Source organism: Protopterus annectens, chromosome 9.part0 (assembly GCF_019279795.1).
Source record: "Protopterus annectens isolate FY-2018-M chromosome 9.part0, PAN1.0, whole genome shotgun sequence".
Classification (NCBI taxonomy): domain Eukaryota; kingdom Metazoa; phylum Chordata; order Ceratodontiformes; family Protopteridae; genus Protopterus; species Protopterus annectens.
In genome coordinates, this window is record NC_056743.1 from 309,791,344 (window position 1) to 309,807,143 (window position 15,800).

At 38.2% G+C, this 15,800-nt stretch overlaps 1 protein-coding gene across 1 annotated transcript in view; it reads right to left on the reverse strand.

The window, feature by feature from the left end:
- PGGHG (protein-glucosylgalactosylhydroxylysine glucosidase) overlaps window positions 1-15,800 on the reverse strand; it is a 471,557-nt gene that overhangs the window by 395,039 nt on the left and 60,718 nt on the right. The window contains exon 3 of the mRNA XM_044082889.1: window positions 12,507-12,717. Within this exon, the coding sequence (XP_043938824.1) occupies window positions 12,507-12,717 (211 nt within the window). The remainder of the gene's footprint in view (window positions 1-12,506; window positions 12,718-15,800) is intronic.

The following is a 15,800-nucleotide window of genomic DNA, read 5'->3' on the forward strand; positions in this document are numbered from 1 at the left end:
CACATATAGTTTATAATCCCATTCCCTGCTCATTCACAACAATATTGTACATCATATCCCTTGTAGGGATCTACTTTAGAAGCTTGAAGTTTCAAAACTTTGAACTACAAATGGTCGAGACCATAAGATCGAAGTTTTGAAACCTTGAAATTGTTAATAAAAAAAGAAATAAAAACAATTTTTTTTTTATTTTTTTGTGGGGGGGGGGGTGGCACCCCCACCCCCTGGTAAATAAAGATGCCAACTCCAACACTGCACTACAGTGAGGAAAATAGTAAATTTCCCATTCCACACTGTATGGTGATCTCCATTCAAAATATTCTAAGTTTCAAAACTTCGATCTTATGGTCTTCACCATTTGCAGTTCGAAGTTTTGAAACTTCCAGCTTGCGAAGGGAATCCCCCTTGTAGATACAGTCATAAGCTTGACAGCCTTGGTTGAGACCATTCCCAGAAAGCAAGCATGCCACCTTTCAGGTTAAAGGTATTGGGCCTTCATACTGAAGTCCTGTCTCTGGAATATTTCAGGCCTGACCATCTTTCTATTAGGCCCTTAGCCCACCAATATCTCCCCTCTTTTCTTTCCTCTCCATTTTCCCCACTTCTAAGTATTGTGTTTACATAGATGACTTTTCAATATCCCTAATTTTACCACCTGATCTCCTCTATCAGCTTCACCACCGGTTCTATTCTAGGAACCACAAGGGATTTTTAACTCCTCGCTATGACTTTTTTTCATCACTATAATAATCAATACCATTAAGCTTTTAGTGGGCTGGGATATTTCCTCCATCTTAACCCAATTCAGTAAATAGGTACTCATCCATCCCACTTTAGTTTCAGCCATCTCATGCATCAAATGCTATACATCTCTTCTAAATCCCATCAGTTTTGGATACTCCACAAAAATATGTCTCCAAGTACCTATCCTGTTGGAGTCACATTTCTAGCACATTTCCCTTACTTCAGGAAATCTCTTTTTCAGACTCTCACTGAGGTGTAAATATATTTGTACAGATACTTCCATACAAATGTGTGAAATTTTCAGGAATTTGTTCCATACCTGGGAGCTAAGCATTTTTGATCCCAAGTCTCTTCTGAAATTACAGTCTCTGGTAATATGTATTGACCATTCCCCACACATTGTATTTTTCACAAGGTATACATCTTTTATTAAAGCTTAGTAAAATCTGCTTATCTTTTTCTTACCAGCGGTTTCTGATCTTGCTTACAACATCAGTTACAGTGTCTCTGGCTTCTCTCTCATTCTCCTCTTTAACTATGTTTCTTGATTTCTATAAATATTGTATATTTCCTTATACCTCAAGAGTTCCCATCTTCTTAGCTGGAATTTTATTTTGACTACTTCTCATGTTAACATTCTGCCTCCCTCCTTTAGCTGCTCCCTGTTGCTCTCCTACTTTGGACACAATAAAAAAGTCTTCATGGGTTCTGGTCAAGCAGCTTTATTTTATACAAACACATCACTACAGAAGTTTACTGACTTTAACTTAAGTAACTTATACACAAACTAACAACTGCAATCGTGCATGCTCTCACTTTGGCTGCTCTTACAAAATGGCAGGAGGGATTGCACCTGTCTGGAAATTATAAGTTAATGTACAGCCTTGACATGCTTCATAAAGATACAGCACACTTCACTTGCACTCTGATCTACAGCCTCCCTCTTTGAGAAATAGACTCATAGCTTTCTATTTAGCATGCAGAAATCACAAGTAATTATTTGTCATGCATTATAGACTACCAAGTACACACACACACACACACACACACACACACACACACACATATATATTTATATACATCCATGTTGCTGTGTATTTCACACTAGTCTAGTACTATTGCATTCTGAACAAGAAGAAAGTACTTTATCAATGTCTTTTGGTATTGAAGGCCAAAATACTAATTATCTTGCTCTTCTCTTAGTGGATGTGGATCCTGTGCAACCACAATGCAAAATCTGGATATATTCTTGTTGTAAGGAAGCAAGAACAACAATTTTAGGACATTTGAAAATAATTCCATATTTCATCAACAATTCATCTCTGTAAGGAAAATAGGTTTGCACTTCAGGTGGTACATTAGATTGCTTTGACAGCCATCCAACATTAATGTAGTGATTGAGCTTCTGCAAAATTGGATCAGTCTGAGTGTGATCTCTCAACTCATCAATTCTAGTGCTGGAAAAAATTATGCACTGACATCACATCAAAGTCAAAATTCTCTGCGTCAAACTGTTTTGTCATATTTCTGGCCGATGTGGATAAAGTATCAGCCAGATAGAGCAATTTGCCTTTTGTGTAAATCATTTTAAAATTGTACGTTCGCAATTTGAGCATCATTCTTTGCAATCTCGCTGGAGCGGAATGCATAGGCTTCTTTAGAATTGTAACTAGAGGTTGGTGGACAGTTTCAGTCTGAATAGCTCGACCATAAATATAATCGTGAAACTTGGAACATGCAAATACTATTTCCAAAAGCTCCTTCTCAATTTGAGCATATTGCATCTCAGCTTGGGTTAGTGTTCTAGATACATAGGTTACTGGTCTACCCTCGAAGTAGAACTGTGCTAAGAACAAATTTTGAAGCATCACAGGAAAGAGTAACTGGTTTGTTCACATCATAGTATCTTAATGTAGGTGGGGTGACAATTATCTGCTTAAGGTCTTCAAATGCCTTCTGGTGCTGTTCCAGCCATGACCGTGCAACATTTTTATGCGTTAGCTCTCTTTAAGGTGCTGTCAACTCACTGGAGTCTGGTATAAACTTGCCTAAACAGTTGACCATGCCTAGAAAACGCTGTAGAGCTTGTACATTATCTGGTGCTGACATCTCAAGAATAACTGCTTGCTTGGTGGGGTCTGGTCTCAAACCTGCACTCGTAAACAAATTACCTAAATATGTAACTTCTGGAAGTCTGAATTTGTACTTCAGAGGATTGAGCTTCACGTTTACTTCATGTGCTCCGTCTAGAACTTTCTTGAGGTTTCTGTCATTCTCTGCTTCACCATTAGCTCCAACCAATAAATCGTCTACTATTACGGCACAAGGATAACCCAAAGAAATTTGCTCCATTGCACGCTGAAAGATTTCACTTGCAGAATTTATTCCAAATGGCATCCTTAGATATCTGTATCTGCCAGGGGGAGTACCAAAAGTAGCTAGAAATGAAGATTTGCGATCAATCATCACTTGCCAAAAGGAACTCTTTGCATCAAAGACAGAGAAAACAGTGGCATTTGGTATTAAGGTTGTGACCTCTTCGACTGTGCGCATTGGATGATACGGTCTCTTCAATGCTTTGTTGAAATCTCTTGGGTCAATATATATTCTGATTTTGTCTGAGCCTTTTTTATGAGCTGCTACCATGGATGACACCCATTCAATTGGTTCTGTGACTGGACAAATCATACCTTTCTGCACCATTTTATCCAACTGAGCATTAACTTTATCCTGCATAGCTATCGGAACTCTTCTTGCTGGTCTGACTAGTGGAGTGATCTCTGGGTCTAACTTCATGGAATGCAAAACTGAAGTTTGCCTAACTTGTCATCGAAAACATTGGCATACTCTGAGAAAATGGCTTCAGAAAAATTAGAACTTGGAAATGCATTTACATGATGAACTTCTTTAGCAAAAGAAAGCAGATTCATTCTTAAACTATATCTGAGACCCGATAAAGATTGCACTGGTCTTCGGACTGCATAGAATAACAAGTTGTAAAAGTTCTCGAACAAATAACATGAAAGCATCACTGAACCTTCGGTCTGAAATTCTTCGCCTCCATAAGCAACAAGTCTCGCACTACTAGCTACATAGAGTTGTTTATTAATTCTAATTTTAGCAAATGTGTCTGCTGATATAACATTACACTTCAGTGTCTACTTTGAGCTCTGTGGATCTTCCATTAATCTGGACAGTACAAAACGCTTGGCTCCTTGTTAATAAATTCACTGCACCAACTCTTTCATCAAGCACTGATACACCATCTACATAGAAAGCTGATTGTTTCAGCTCTACTTGATCAACTTGCCTTTTTGTGCGACCTTTCTTTACATCTGTGCGAGGCTTACTTGATTTACAAAACTTTTGGAAATGGTTCCATTTTTTACACTTGTGACATTGCTGACCAAATGCTAAACACTTCTTTCTTTTAGACTCATGACTTTCACCAAAATTGTGACAGCTGGCAATAAAGCTAGACTTGGGCTTTGTTGATTCATGCTTTTACTGCTCTGAGCTGGAACAAGCTCCTTTCTTAGAACTTACTGGAATGCTACGTGTCTTCCCCAGAAACCCCTTAGCTGCCATGTGCTTAGGCCTGCTTTTGTCTGCCACGTGTTACAGGCTATCTACACTTGCCCTGGAGCCAACTGAAACCATGCTTTTGTCACTTGCAAGCATACTTGTGTGCTTTTCTGTCATCTCATGGATTTGACAAATCTCTATGGCTTTTCTCAATGTTAAAATCACTGTCACAAAGTAAAATCTTTCTCACAGCAGCACTGTTAATACCACACACAAGCCTGTCCTTTATCAACTCATCTTTTAAGTCACCAAATCGACATGTTTTAGCTCTGTTTCTCAGGTCAGTTATATAAGCTGCAAATGTTTCCCCTGGTTTGTAATCTCTTGTGTAAAACAAATGCCTCTCTAATGTAATATTTGTCTGGGGGGTTACACATTTCTATGAACTTGTGCTTCAAATACTCTGGGTCTTCCCTTGATTCAGCCTGTACAACAATATGATGATTTTCACCTTCTCCTTCATATACTGCAGGGGCATACACAAATGAATTCTCTCTTTCTATGGCCTCTGACCCAGATAGGTTTAGCAAAATGAATGCCCTTTTACGTGCATCTCTATCTGCATAAGCTACTTGTATAAAAATATTGTATTCTTGCCCAAATATTCTCCAATTCTCTGCAATATTCTGATCAAATACAACTGGTAGGGGCTTTTGAAATCAGTCTGCCATATTAACACATACCAGTGAAGGGCTTTGCAAATAAGCACAAACATACACACATGCACATATGCCAGAAACTTATGCCACTATTTGTAATGTTGTCCAATGCCTTTGTGCTTCTGAATTTATACCTTTTGGGCTTCTCGAAATTATGCTAATGGACAAACTCATAGTACCTTTGAATAACTGGACTTTGTGAAATAAACTTCTAGGGTACTTTAATACTCTTGTAATATTGTTTTGCAGTGTTAAAGTCATTTATCATCATTTTAAGAAATATCTCAAACAACTTTACGATGCGAATGAAATAAACTCTCAGGCACTGTAATACTTTTGTAATATTGTTTGCAAGAACCTCTTATCAGTGTAAGAAACATAAATAACTGCACGGTGCGAAAAAACTGGACCTCTCTTGCCCAAAACTCAATAACATTTGGAAGTAATTGCACTTTGCAAATAACTGCACACAACACACTGAAATGTCCCTAAAATAGCAGTACCTTGCTAGGCAACTCTTTACAGTGCAAGAAACACTCTGTAATGGCGACACTTTGCAAATAGACATACCCAACACAAGAAACTTTTTGAAATGGTTATACTTTGACTGTATTTCATGAAATAGTTGCACTTTGCACACAATAAATTCTTCAAAATACATGCACAGTAATAAGCTCACACTGTAAGCACTTTTACACACTTTGAGATACTTTGAATAACTTCAGTTAAGCCCTTGATACAATACGAAGTCGTAGTTATGCCAAAACATAGCACTTTGCCAAAACACATGCAGTCACCTTGCTTTATTTTTGCTTAATGTGCCCTTTTTTGCCCTTATTATACTAGTTTTGCTCATTTAAGCCCTTTTCATGCCCAATGTACTTTCTTGTGCACATTTTACTCTAAACATGCCCAGTTTTTCTTTAAACACACTCGTTTTGCTTTAAACATGCTCATTTTTGCGTTACTGTTAATTGTTTCATCAAATACCTTTACTGTAGGCATTCCTAAGATTGAGTATCATGGGAAGCTACATACAGACAGTATGCAGGGTCTGAGATATTCTAAAAATTGGGCTGTTTGCAGTGACGAGGTTACAAGTATTGCACACATTAAGCACACTACAGCTGGGCAGGAAGGAATGGGCAGTGGATGGAAAACTTACTGTATACCTGCACAGTACAGTTCATAGGATCATAGGAAGTTACTAGGCTAATGGCCCTAGGACCCTTCAAAGCCTAGCCAAGTTCCACCCTTATTTCCATGATCAGCACCTATTGTCCCTGTCCAAGAGGGCCACAGGCGGAACCCCCAGTGTGAATTTACAGTTACCGATCCAATCGTCCAGACTGCATCTGAAGGGGGCCAAATATGTGCTCTGTTTGACATGAAGTGGGAGTCTGTCTGGGAGACAAATATGTCCCTCTAACAGATTCTATTAATGTCACACACCAGGTTAAGGTCTTTAGAGTGAGTAATCTGTGTATCATTTGACTTACGGAGATGCAGCATTTCCCAAAAAGCAGGGTAAGATATTGCCTTGTATGCAAGGCAGAGATTGCCTCTGAGTAGTTTGTTTGAAACGGAGTAAAGTGACAGTGATTTCAGATGGTCCACATAGGCTAGATGCTGACATCCTAGAATTTTCTTTGTGAGGAACCTTTGTGGTTTCTCTAATTTCTGCAGCTACTTGGAAAGGTACATACCAAAAGGGGCGTTGTACTCAATTATTGGCCAGATGAGGGAAGAGTACAGGGAGGTTATAACTTCTTTTTTTCTGAAGGCAATGCCCTTACTTATGAGATGAGCAATATAGAATGCCCTTCTTACCACTGTGGAGACATGGTGGTAAAGGTGAGATTGCTGTCAACCAGTGTGCCCAGGTCTCTCACCACTGAGTGCGTACTTGAGGTGTTGCTACTGATGCAGTGGTTATCAGAAACATCGCCCTTATCAAAAGGGCTGATGATACTTTTTTTTTTTGCATTGATTATAAGGCCATGACTTTGGCACCAATCATTTGTTTGTGTAAGACCGTCTTGTAGGATACTGACATTTGGAGATTCTATGACCACTCCCAATTTGTAGGCATCAGCAAACTTTGTCAGCCATAGACCTTTAGTTTTTGCTTGTGCTTTGGAGAAACAGAGTTGGAGATGGAGTCCCCTATTTTGACTATATGGGTTCTATCAGTGAGCCAGTTAGCGACCAATCTAAATGATATAAGGGTTGATACCTAATGAATTTCTAAATTATAGTGGATCAAAAATGCAAAGCAGTAAATCTAGTGGGTAACAGTAAAATCATTATTTTGCTCTTTATGTGAAGCACTGCATTCAAAGACTTAAAAAAGCAGAGAGGAGAACAGGGTGATCAAACATCTGAAAAATACAGCTGTGATGGACAGTACAAGTTGCCAAGTTACCTTTTTCATGCAATACCACCTCATACTTGGAGCAGCAGTGATGAATTATCCCGGCATTAAGCCCAGAGTCTAGGGTGCCCTAACATTGAGGCCACAATATGAAATGCAACCATGTTAACAGTGAAAACAAAACTGATTGTAGCAAACTACTTGGAACAATAAAATTGTAACCCCAAACAAATATTAAGGCTTACAAGTTAGCTATGATCTCTCAGGCTTATTAGTTCAGCAAGTATCTAGACCTTTATGACTCACAAATTCCAGTACAGATTGTAGAGGTGAACATACAGATACAATGAGTGAAGGACAGACGTAACTGGCAGCGTGGTGAACATAGCTTCTCATATTACTGTACCTTCTCTAAAAAATGTATCTGAAATTGGAAACATGCAGGGAACTCACTGGTCACTGAAGTATAACACAAAATGTTGTAAGTGCAAACTATTATAATCTTTCTGTACATGGTCCTGCAAAATGCTTTACAGACCATTGAGCTGCAAGCCGGTACTATACAGCTTCTTTATACAAAGGAAGAAACAATTTTATTTTGAAGGGAAGAACACACAAGAGTCATATTACAGACTAGCCCCCTCACCCAGTTTCTTTATTAGTATATCCAAACTGTACTTTAGCATTTAACAATTTAGGAAATTAGGTTTTATGGTTCCACAGCTCTGAAGACAACTTTATATTAACATCGTAAGCATCTGACAAATGTGCTTGCCTCTCTCACAAAATGCCACGTTTAGGGGGGATGAAGAAGACACAGTTCCGTTCTTGTGCTGGGGGTAGGGGGGGGGCTATAGGATTCAACAGTGCATGCTCTCCTGGTAGAAGCTAGGGGACATAGCAGGACAGCTGTCTCAATAAAGTAGAGAAGAAGCCATGGCAGGACAGACTGGGTTCACATAATAGTAGCAACATGACAGGGAAAAGTCAAGGAAGCAAATATGCATGTTATAAACTGGAGATCAGAAGCCAAGATGATAAAATCTAGTTTCCAGTAAATGTGTCTACAATGGTGCAGCACACTGAACAGGATGAACAGAAATGGTGTTTTCACATCTATTAAAATATACATATGCTTCCATCTAAGGTCGAGTGAAATTGCTTGCTGTTTCTGCACTAAATTAATGGAGTACATGAGATCTGATACTAGTCTTTCATTATTGATTACATGATTGTTGTGTGAATTATATGTGTTTAGATTTCTGGAAGAAGCTACCCATACTTTGTTACTGATGTCTTGTGCTTTATGATATTTGATTTTAATTGTTCAGTATAATGAATGCTTTAGTTTTGCTGGTCTTGTTGGCATTTTCTTTGACCTTTGAGTGTCAGGATATTGTAATAGATCCCACATATGCAACGGCCCATGAGCATGCCTGTCACTAGTCTCTGCATATGATACCTGTAAAGGGGTAGTAGGTCTGGTAGCAAAGCTGATGATCACTGGCTGCTCCGCTTCACTGTGTCCATTGTCTCACTCCATAGCCCCTACAATTTATAGCCATAGGGCTATTTTCATGGGGAAATAATGTATATATTAGCTCAGGAGAAAGCTGAAAAGGAGTAAGCTGAAAAGGAGTAATACAGGAGACCATTGTAGCATTTGGGTCAACCTGTGGATTCAAGGTTCCTAAGTATCAAATCTGTATAATGTATTACTTCAAGGAAATCTACTTGGAAAGCATGCAACACTTGACACACACCAAGAAAAAGAAATCTGAAGGTATCTGCCAGTGTCAAGGGCCCCATGGGTAGTCTGGTACAACAAAACTTGAGAAGAGATATCAAACGATCTCAAAGCATCATCATTATTCCAAACTTTCTGACCCCACCTGCATATGGTATGCAAAAGACACTGTGGCAAAAAAAAAAAAAAAGCAGAACTTAGATCAATAAGAAATTATGAACAATTGTTTTATAACACATTGGACACAAACACAAGAGGCTCTAAACCACTGTAACTTAAAAAAATGTCCATCTCAGTGTTTTATCTAAATTTTCAACAGCAAACATTAAAGTCTTTGAATGCAGTGCTAGAAATTTTGGGCTGTACCAGTTTCCCAATTTATTTAATACAAACTGTTTTGATCCTCTTGTATTATATCAGGCGACTTCATAAAAGGTGTTTGACCATTTTGCTATAAACAGATCTGGAAATACACTGATTACAATAAGTGTTACACAAGTGACACATAACGGGTGGTCCTAAGAGTAGCCTTAAGTGTCCAGCAATAGGTAGGCAAGACACACCTTAGATGGCAATGTTCCCAATCTTTTAACCCTTTAAAGTACCTAAAACAGGTTGGCAAATCATATTATGACCCAGTAAATTAAAACACTAAACATACAAGTACTACTCTGACTTACTTAATAGGTTATTTGGGCATTTATAACTTTGGAATGATTTGTTTTTATGTTGCATTCAAAATATCTTTTGGGTTTATAATGAAAAGATGTGCATCAAACTTACTATTTAAAAGAAGCAGAGGAGCTAAGGAGATCTCAGATCTGACTCTGTGTGTACTTTTTATGGCACATGATATCCTGTAAATGTCTTGTCTCATTAACTATGCAGCCATTTCTAAAATCAGCTGAAATAGTGTGTTTAACAGGTGAAATGGAAGTGTGCAGAAATGTTAATCAAATGTTAATGCAAATCAGCATGACAGTGCAAATGTTATTCAAGTGCAACTGGCTATATGTTCCCCCCAGTAAGATTGGTCTATCTCTCATTGCAGAAGTAGATAAGGTTCAAGGGTGGGAACTGGCAAGGCTTAAATGGCCACATGGCCCAGTAACCTTGTACTTTTTCATGGTTAGCTTTGAACTAACTCTGGCCACTGGCGAAATGGCAAGGCACCAGACTTCAATACTTGTTTACTAATTTGATAAGCAAAATGCAGCCGGGTCTCCTAAATTGGGAAATGTCCCACCGCAGAATGTCTCCTGGTAGAGGTTAAAGGGTTTCCCTTGGGCACAGAATGCCACTGGTCTGATGTGGCATATCAGTGGCATCCTTTGGCCATAAACAGTGTGTGCACAGCACATGATGTCAGCACTGCATACTGTGACACAGTTACAGCCTGTTATCCTGTGTGGACTTAGGAAAAGATGGAGAGAAAATGTACAATTCCACAGGCAAGAAGACAATGTCCTGGCTGCCATCTCTTGTCTCCCCCAAAGTCCTTCTGACAGTGGAAAGAAATATTTGACAGGTAGCCAGGTTAGTTAGCTGATCACAAGGATTCTTAAAAATATAACACATTGAACTGACTGGTCAGCCTTATAGCCAGACTACTGTGCAGATAAAGCACATAAACATATTAAGTAAACAGTAAACAAGCAGAGAAACAGAACAAATGACTTTGAAACATGAATCAGCTTAACAGCTTTCAACAGACAAGATCTAATGATAGCACTAACGTAACAATACTGCAGAGTAAACCTAAGCCTAGCTCTTGGAACATAATGTTCATTACAGTTCAGCCATCCAAAGCTCTTCATAACATTTAAAATGCTTTCCATACAAACCACTCAAGTGAGAATATAATTATTCCTACTCACAGCTCATGTACAAGCAAAATGAACATAACTTCTATATTATGCACAGTGAACTTGCAAACACTCAGTTTCCCTCTCTTCTGACTTGTTTTCTATACACTTTCATACAGTCACCATAGCTATTTTTTCCAAACACCTTTATTGAATTATCATTTGTGACATAGGCAAATTTGGACTCACGTAAAAATAATCACACTATAATTAACATATATTTCTATATGTCATATAACTTAAGCAACATTGCATATATTATTCAATTCCTGCCTTTTTTCTCTCTTTTTTTAAACAAGAAACATCTTTATTAAACCATCACGTACAACATAGGCAATCATACATTTATACAAATGACAACACAACACACCGACACAATCCTAGTTGCAAGCATTTTACATCACAATCCATACTGACACACTTCTACTTGCAAACATTATACATCAGTTATAATCTACCCAATCTTTTTCGGTCAAACATTACATCGACCATAGCTATTTTGATATTTCTGCTGTTACTTTTTCAGCATCAGTAAGGAGATATGTATTGCTTGCAGAAGATAACTGTGGCTTTAAACAGGTTTAACAATTTGACATTAAAATTACTTTGACTCCATGAGAACGCTTGGTTTGATTTGTGGAAAAAGAGGTGCTTTGGGAATAAAGAACTGAATGTCATTTTTATACTGAGAGATTTTTACTCTTTGAAAGATTCATTATTTTGTCATAAATCATAAAGTCTGTTGTCTTAATCCTGAAAGCCCAAGGAGCATCCTATAAGGCTCTCTCATTATCCTGTAATCTATAGTCCTCCAGGCATTGCAATCCAGACTCTAATACTCTTGAATATTCAGATTAAGCAAGTTTAAAACTCACTTCTTTATTTTCAGTGATCTCCTAATACACTCATTTGCAAGTTTTATTTTACTAGCCCTGTTGTAACTGTGGCTGTTTTATTCTATACAAATTTTTAAATATTTTATTGCTAGAGGAATAACACATTTTAATTTTAATTTCATTGACTTGATTGGTACTTCCTGGAATATTCACTGAATAGAAGAAATAGCTAGCCCGACTGGATTCTTCAGAATCCGCATGGTATACTTTTGGGCTTAACAAAATCTTCAATTTTCTCATGTTAAAATTAAAATTACAGTGAAAGTAAGGCTCTTCATTTCAGTTCTTCTTTTCAGGAATTCCAATATAACAGTTTATTCACTTGACAAATTGATTTAAAATGTTTTGAAAACATTCTACTCATGCTTCAGTAAAAGACTGCATGCAAGGCCAAAATTTAAAGAATTGTATCCAATTTATCCCCATTTTGCCAATGCTGACCAATAACTTTTGAAAACTAAAAAAGGAAATGTCACACTAAGAGGTTATGCTGAAATACTTCTAATCATGTTTATGCAATCATATATGAAATGTGATTAGCCACCAAAAACATAAAAGGCACAAAGATTAAAAAAATTACCTCAGATTAGTAGATTATGAATATGCTTATTCTCCCTTTCTCTTCTTCATACTTACATTCCTCCCTGGAACTCTGGCCCGACTTTCAAATCCAGGTCTTGGCTTGCAGGTCTGAAGGATGATTGAAGCTGGACAGTGATGGGCTCATCAGTGGATACTAGCCTTTCTATCAATACCTCTATAGCTAAGAGATTCACAAGTGACCGGTGGGCAAAGATGTATTGTGTTACAAGGTAATCATCTGAGCTCAGAGTATGGGTAAAAGTTCCTGAGAAGAGAAAGTACCATATGTTAATGTCACTAAGTTCTGCTATTACATGGAGGTAATAAATAAATAAATACATTAATTAATTAATTAATTAATTAATTAATTAATTAATTAAACAAATAACCGTCACTGCAAGTCAGCTGTTTTATGAACATCAAGCCTATGCTATGTGGTCCTTAACGTTTACTTTAATTTATCAGATGGTGTTAACAGCCTCAATCTTTTAAATGCGCTTTCCACTGAATTTTTCAGGGAAGCACCGCAGATTCCCACTGAAGGCACTAAGAGTGGTCTGATCCATACAACAGCTTGCCATGGTCTTGCCTCTAATTGTAGAGCATTTTGCATAAGGAAAATGAAACAGGGAGCTCAAAAATCTGGTTCCTGACTTGCTATTTAGGATTCAGCTTTTATCTACACTACAGCTGTCCACTTTTTCTCACTGACCCTTGTAGTGTGCATTCACAGTCCAACAGCATACTTCTATCTTTCCTTGCATGCCATGAACTCTGCTTTTCTAAGTAAAAAAGATATAATTCATGCCAAACAAGCAGTGACATATACAGTACCTCAGCAGGGTGCCTTTGCAAGTATGAAATACTGCTTCAGACAAACAGCTAATATATATACTATATATATATATATATATATATATATATACATATATATATATATATATATATATACACATTCAAAGAATTATCCATTGGACATCTCGGTTTCAAAAATATAAATTCAAGGCTAGCTGTCCAGTTAAACTATAAAAGGATCAAGATGACATAATTTTCTACAAAAAACAAGTCTTGAGGAAAAAGGCACATGACAAACAGATTTAATGAAACAGTAGCAAAATGTAAGTAATAGGTCAACAATAAACTCAAATGGCAATAGACAAAAATAGCATACACTGTGATCACTGCAATAGTGGAACATTTTTTTTTCAAACACAGTCTTAGTGAAAGGTACCACTGTTAAGGGGTAAAGTGTCCCACACAAGAAAATCAATTAGAGCACTGTGCTGTGCATTGTTGTTCCAAATATCAGGTACTGACCATGCATTAACGGCCTTTGAAAAGTACCTTGATATACAACACTTTTACTGGTTCTTACTGCTTCAGTCAGCTTATTGTATGCCTACATGACATTTAACTTAATCACAATACAAGAAAATGTACTTCTAATACCCCATGACCTCAAGGCTTTCCTGTAGTATATCACAGGAGGAAACTGGTGTGCATAAATAGAGGAATCAAAAACTGTAACAGGCTCATGCTTATCAAGGGTATCAAAACTTGCCAGAGATTTGGGATGCACGGCTAGGCTTAAAAAGGCCCTTGTGGTCATTAGCCTAGTAAACACCTATGACCCTATTGTTATGCTGACTACTGAAAAAAACTTCTCAATAAATCTGGAAATAGGTTTAAGCCAAGTTGTGGGTACAGCAGAAGGGCAGAAAGTGAACTATTACAAAGGTAGTTTGATTAGACAACTACAGCAAGATGAAAAAACACTCAAACGGAACCATAAATTGTACCCCTCAAAATATTTAAATACATTTTAAAATATTTATACTTTCTTGGAGAAGACAGAGATAATGGTGTTAGTCTATTGGTGGATCTCAGAAAACTGAAAGCATGGGTATGGAGATGGCAGATTAGTTTCAGTGCAAGGAAATACATAGTGATGCAGGAACTAACGCAAGGAGGAACTATACTCCGGGGGGGGGGGTGATGTGTGAGAGATACGTTACAGAAAGTGGAGAAAAAAGGGAGACATGGGTGTCATGATCTATTCCACAGGAACTTACTCAGGTTAGCATGGGACATCTAACGGTAGTGTTAATTAAATGACAGGCTGTATCGCAAGGGAGATTATGCTCTAAGGATGGAAATATTGCTCCCTGATCAACTGAGCAATGGTTCAGTCACAAATTAAGAACTCTGTTCAGATATAGAGAAAATACATGAAGAATGGCATCAGTGACATAGACAGCAAGTAGGCAGGAGCCATCAAGGCAACTAGTAAGGCTGTGGGACCTGGAACACTGGGAAGAACTTAATGTATTCATTAGATGATAAAAGATAAAACATAACAACGTTGCAACACAAAATAATGTGAAGAAGAATTCAAAGGAGAGAAATGGGGGTGAAGCTTCAGAGGAAGGTCAGAAGGGGTAACAAGTAACAGCTGGGAGCCAAGTTTTAGACTGATGTAAGACAGCATTTTTTCACCATGAGTTGTAGGGCTGTGAACTCCCTGAAAGACAGTGGTAGGAAAGAGGCCACACACTAGTCATAGGTGACTTGATAGTGAGGCACACTGATGTCCCACTCACTAGGTTGAATAAGGAGAAAGTAACAGTCAGCTGCCTGTCAGGTGCCAGGATCCGCCACATAACACACACACTCAGGTCCCTCAACAACAGGTACAAATATGACACTGTCAATGTACATGTGGGTGTGAATGCCCTGAGATGCACCTCCCTGGACTACATGAAAAGAGACATGGAGGGGCTCTCGGATTATGTAGCCTAGGTGGGTATGACCTTAGCTCCGAGCACCATCCTGCCATCACCCAGAATGGTACCACAGTATAAGCAGAAAATAACTGATTTCAACAATTGGCTAAGTTTCTGGTGTCATTCTAAGGGGAGCCAGTATCTGCCTGGGATGACATGATTGACAGACCTCGATGCTTTACCAGAGATGGCCTGCATCTATCACCCCTGGGCTTCTGGATACTGACCAAGACTCTTGCCACCCCTATAGTACCTTTTTAGGCAGTGTTCCAAAGACCAAATTACCACCATAACAGCTACAAACAATTGCAATCTGAGTGTCATGTTGCTCAACGCTAGAAGTCTAAAATCTTAAAATGCACTCGCTCAAAACACTCCTTAAAATGGAGAACATCGACATTTGTGCTGTAACAGAGACCTGGTTCAAGGCAGCAGAAAGCACCCCTGCACTATCAGGCTATAACTCATTCCACACCTTTTGGCCCTAGAACTTGGACCGAAGCTCCAAAGGCGGTGGTGTTTCCATATTCATAAAGAATGTGCACACCTCCAGACTGGTAGCCTG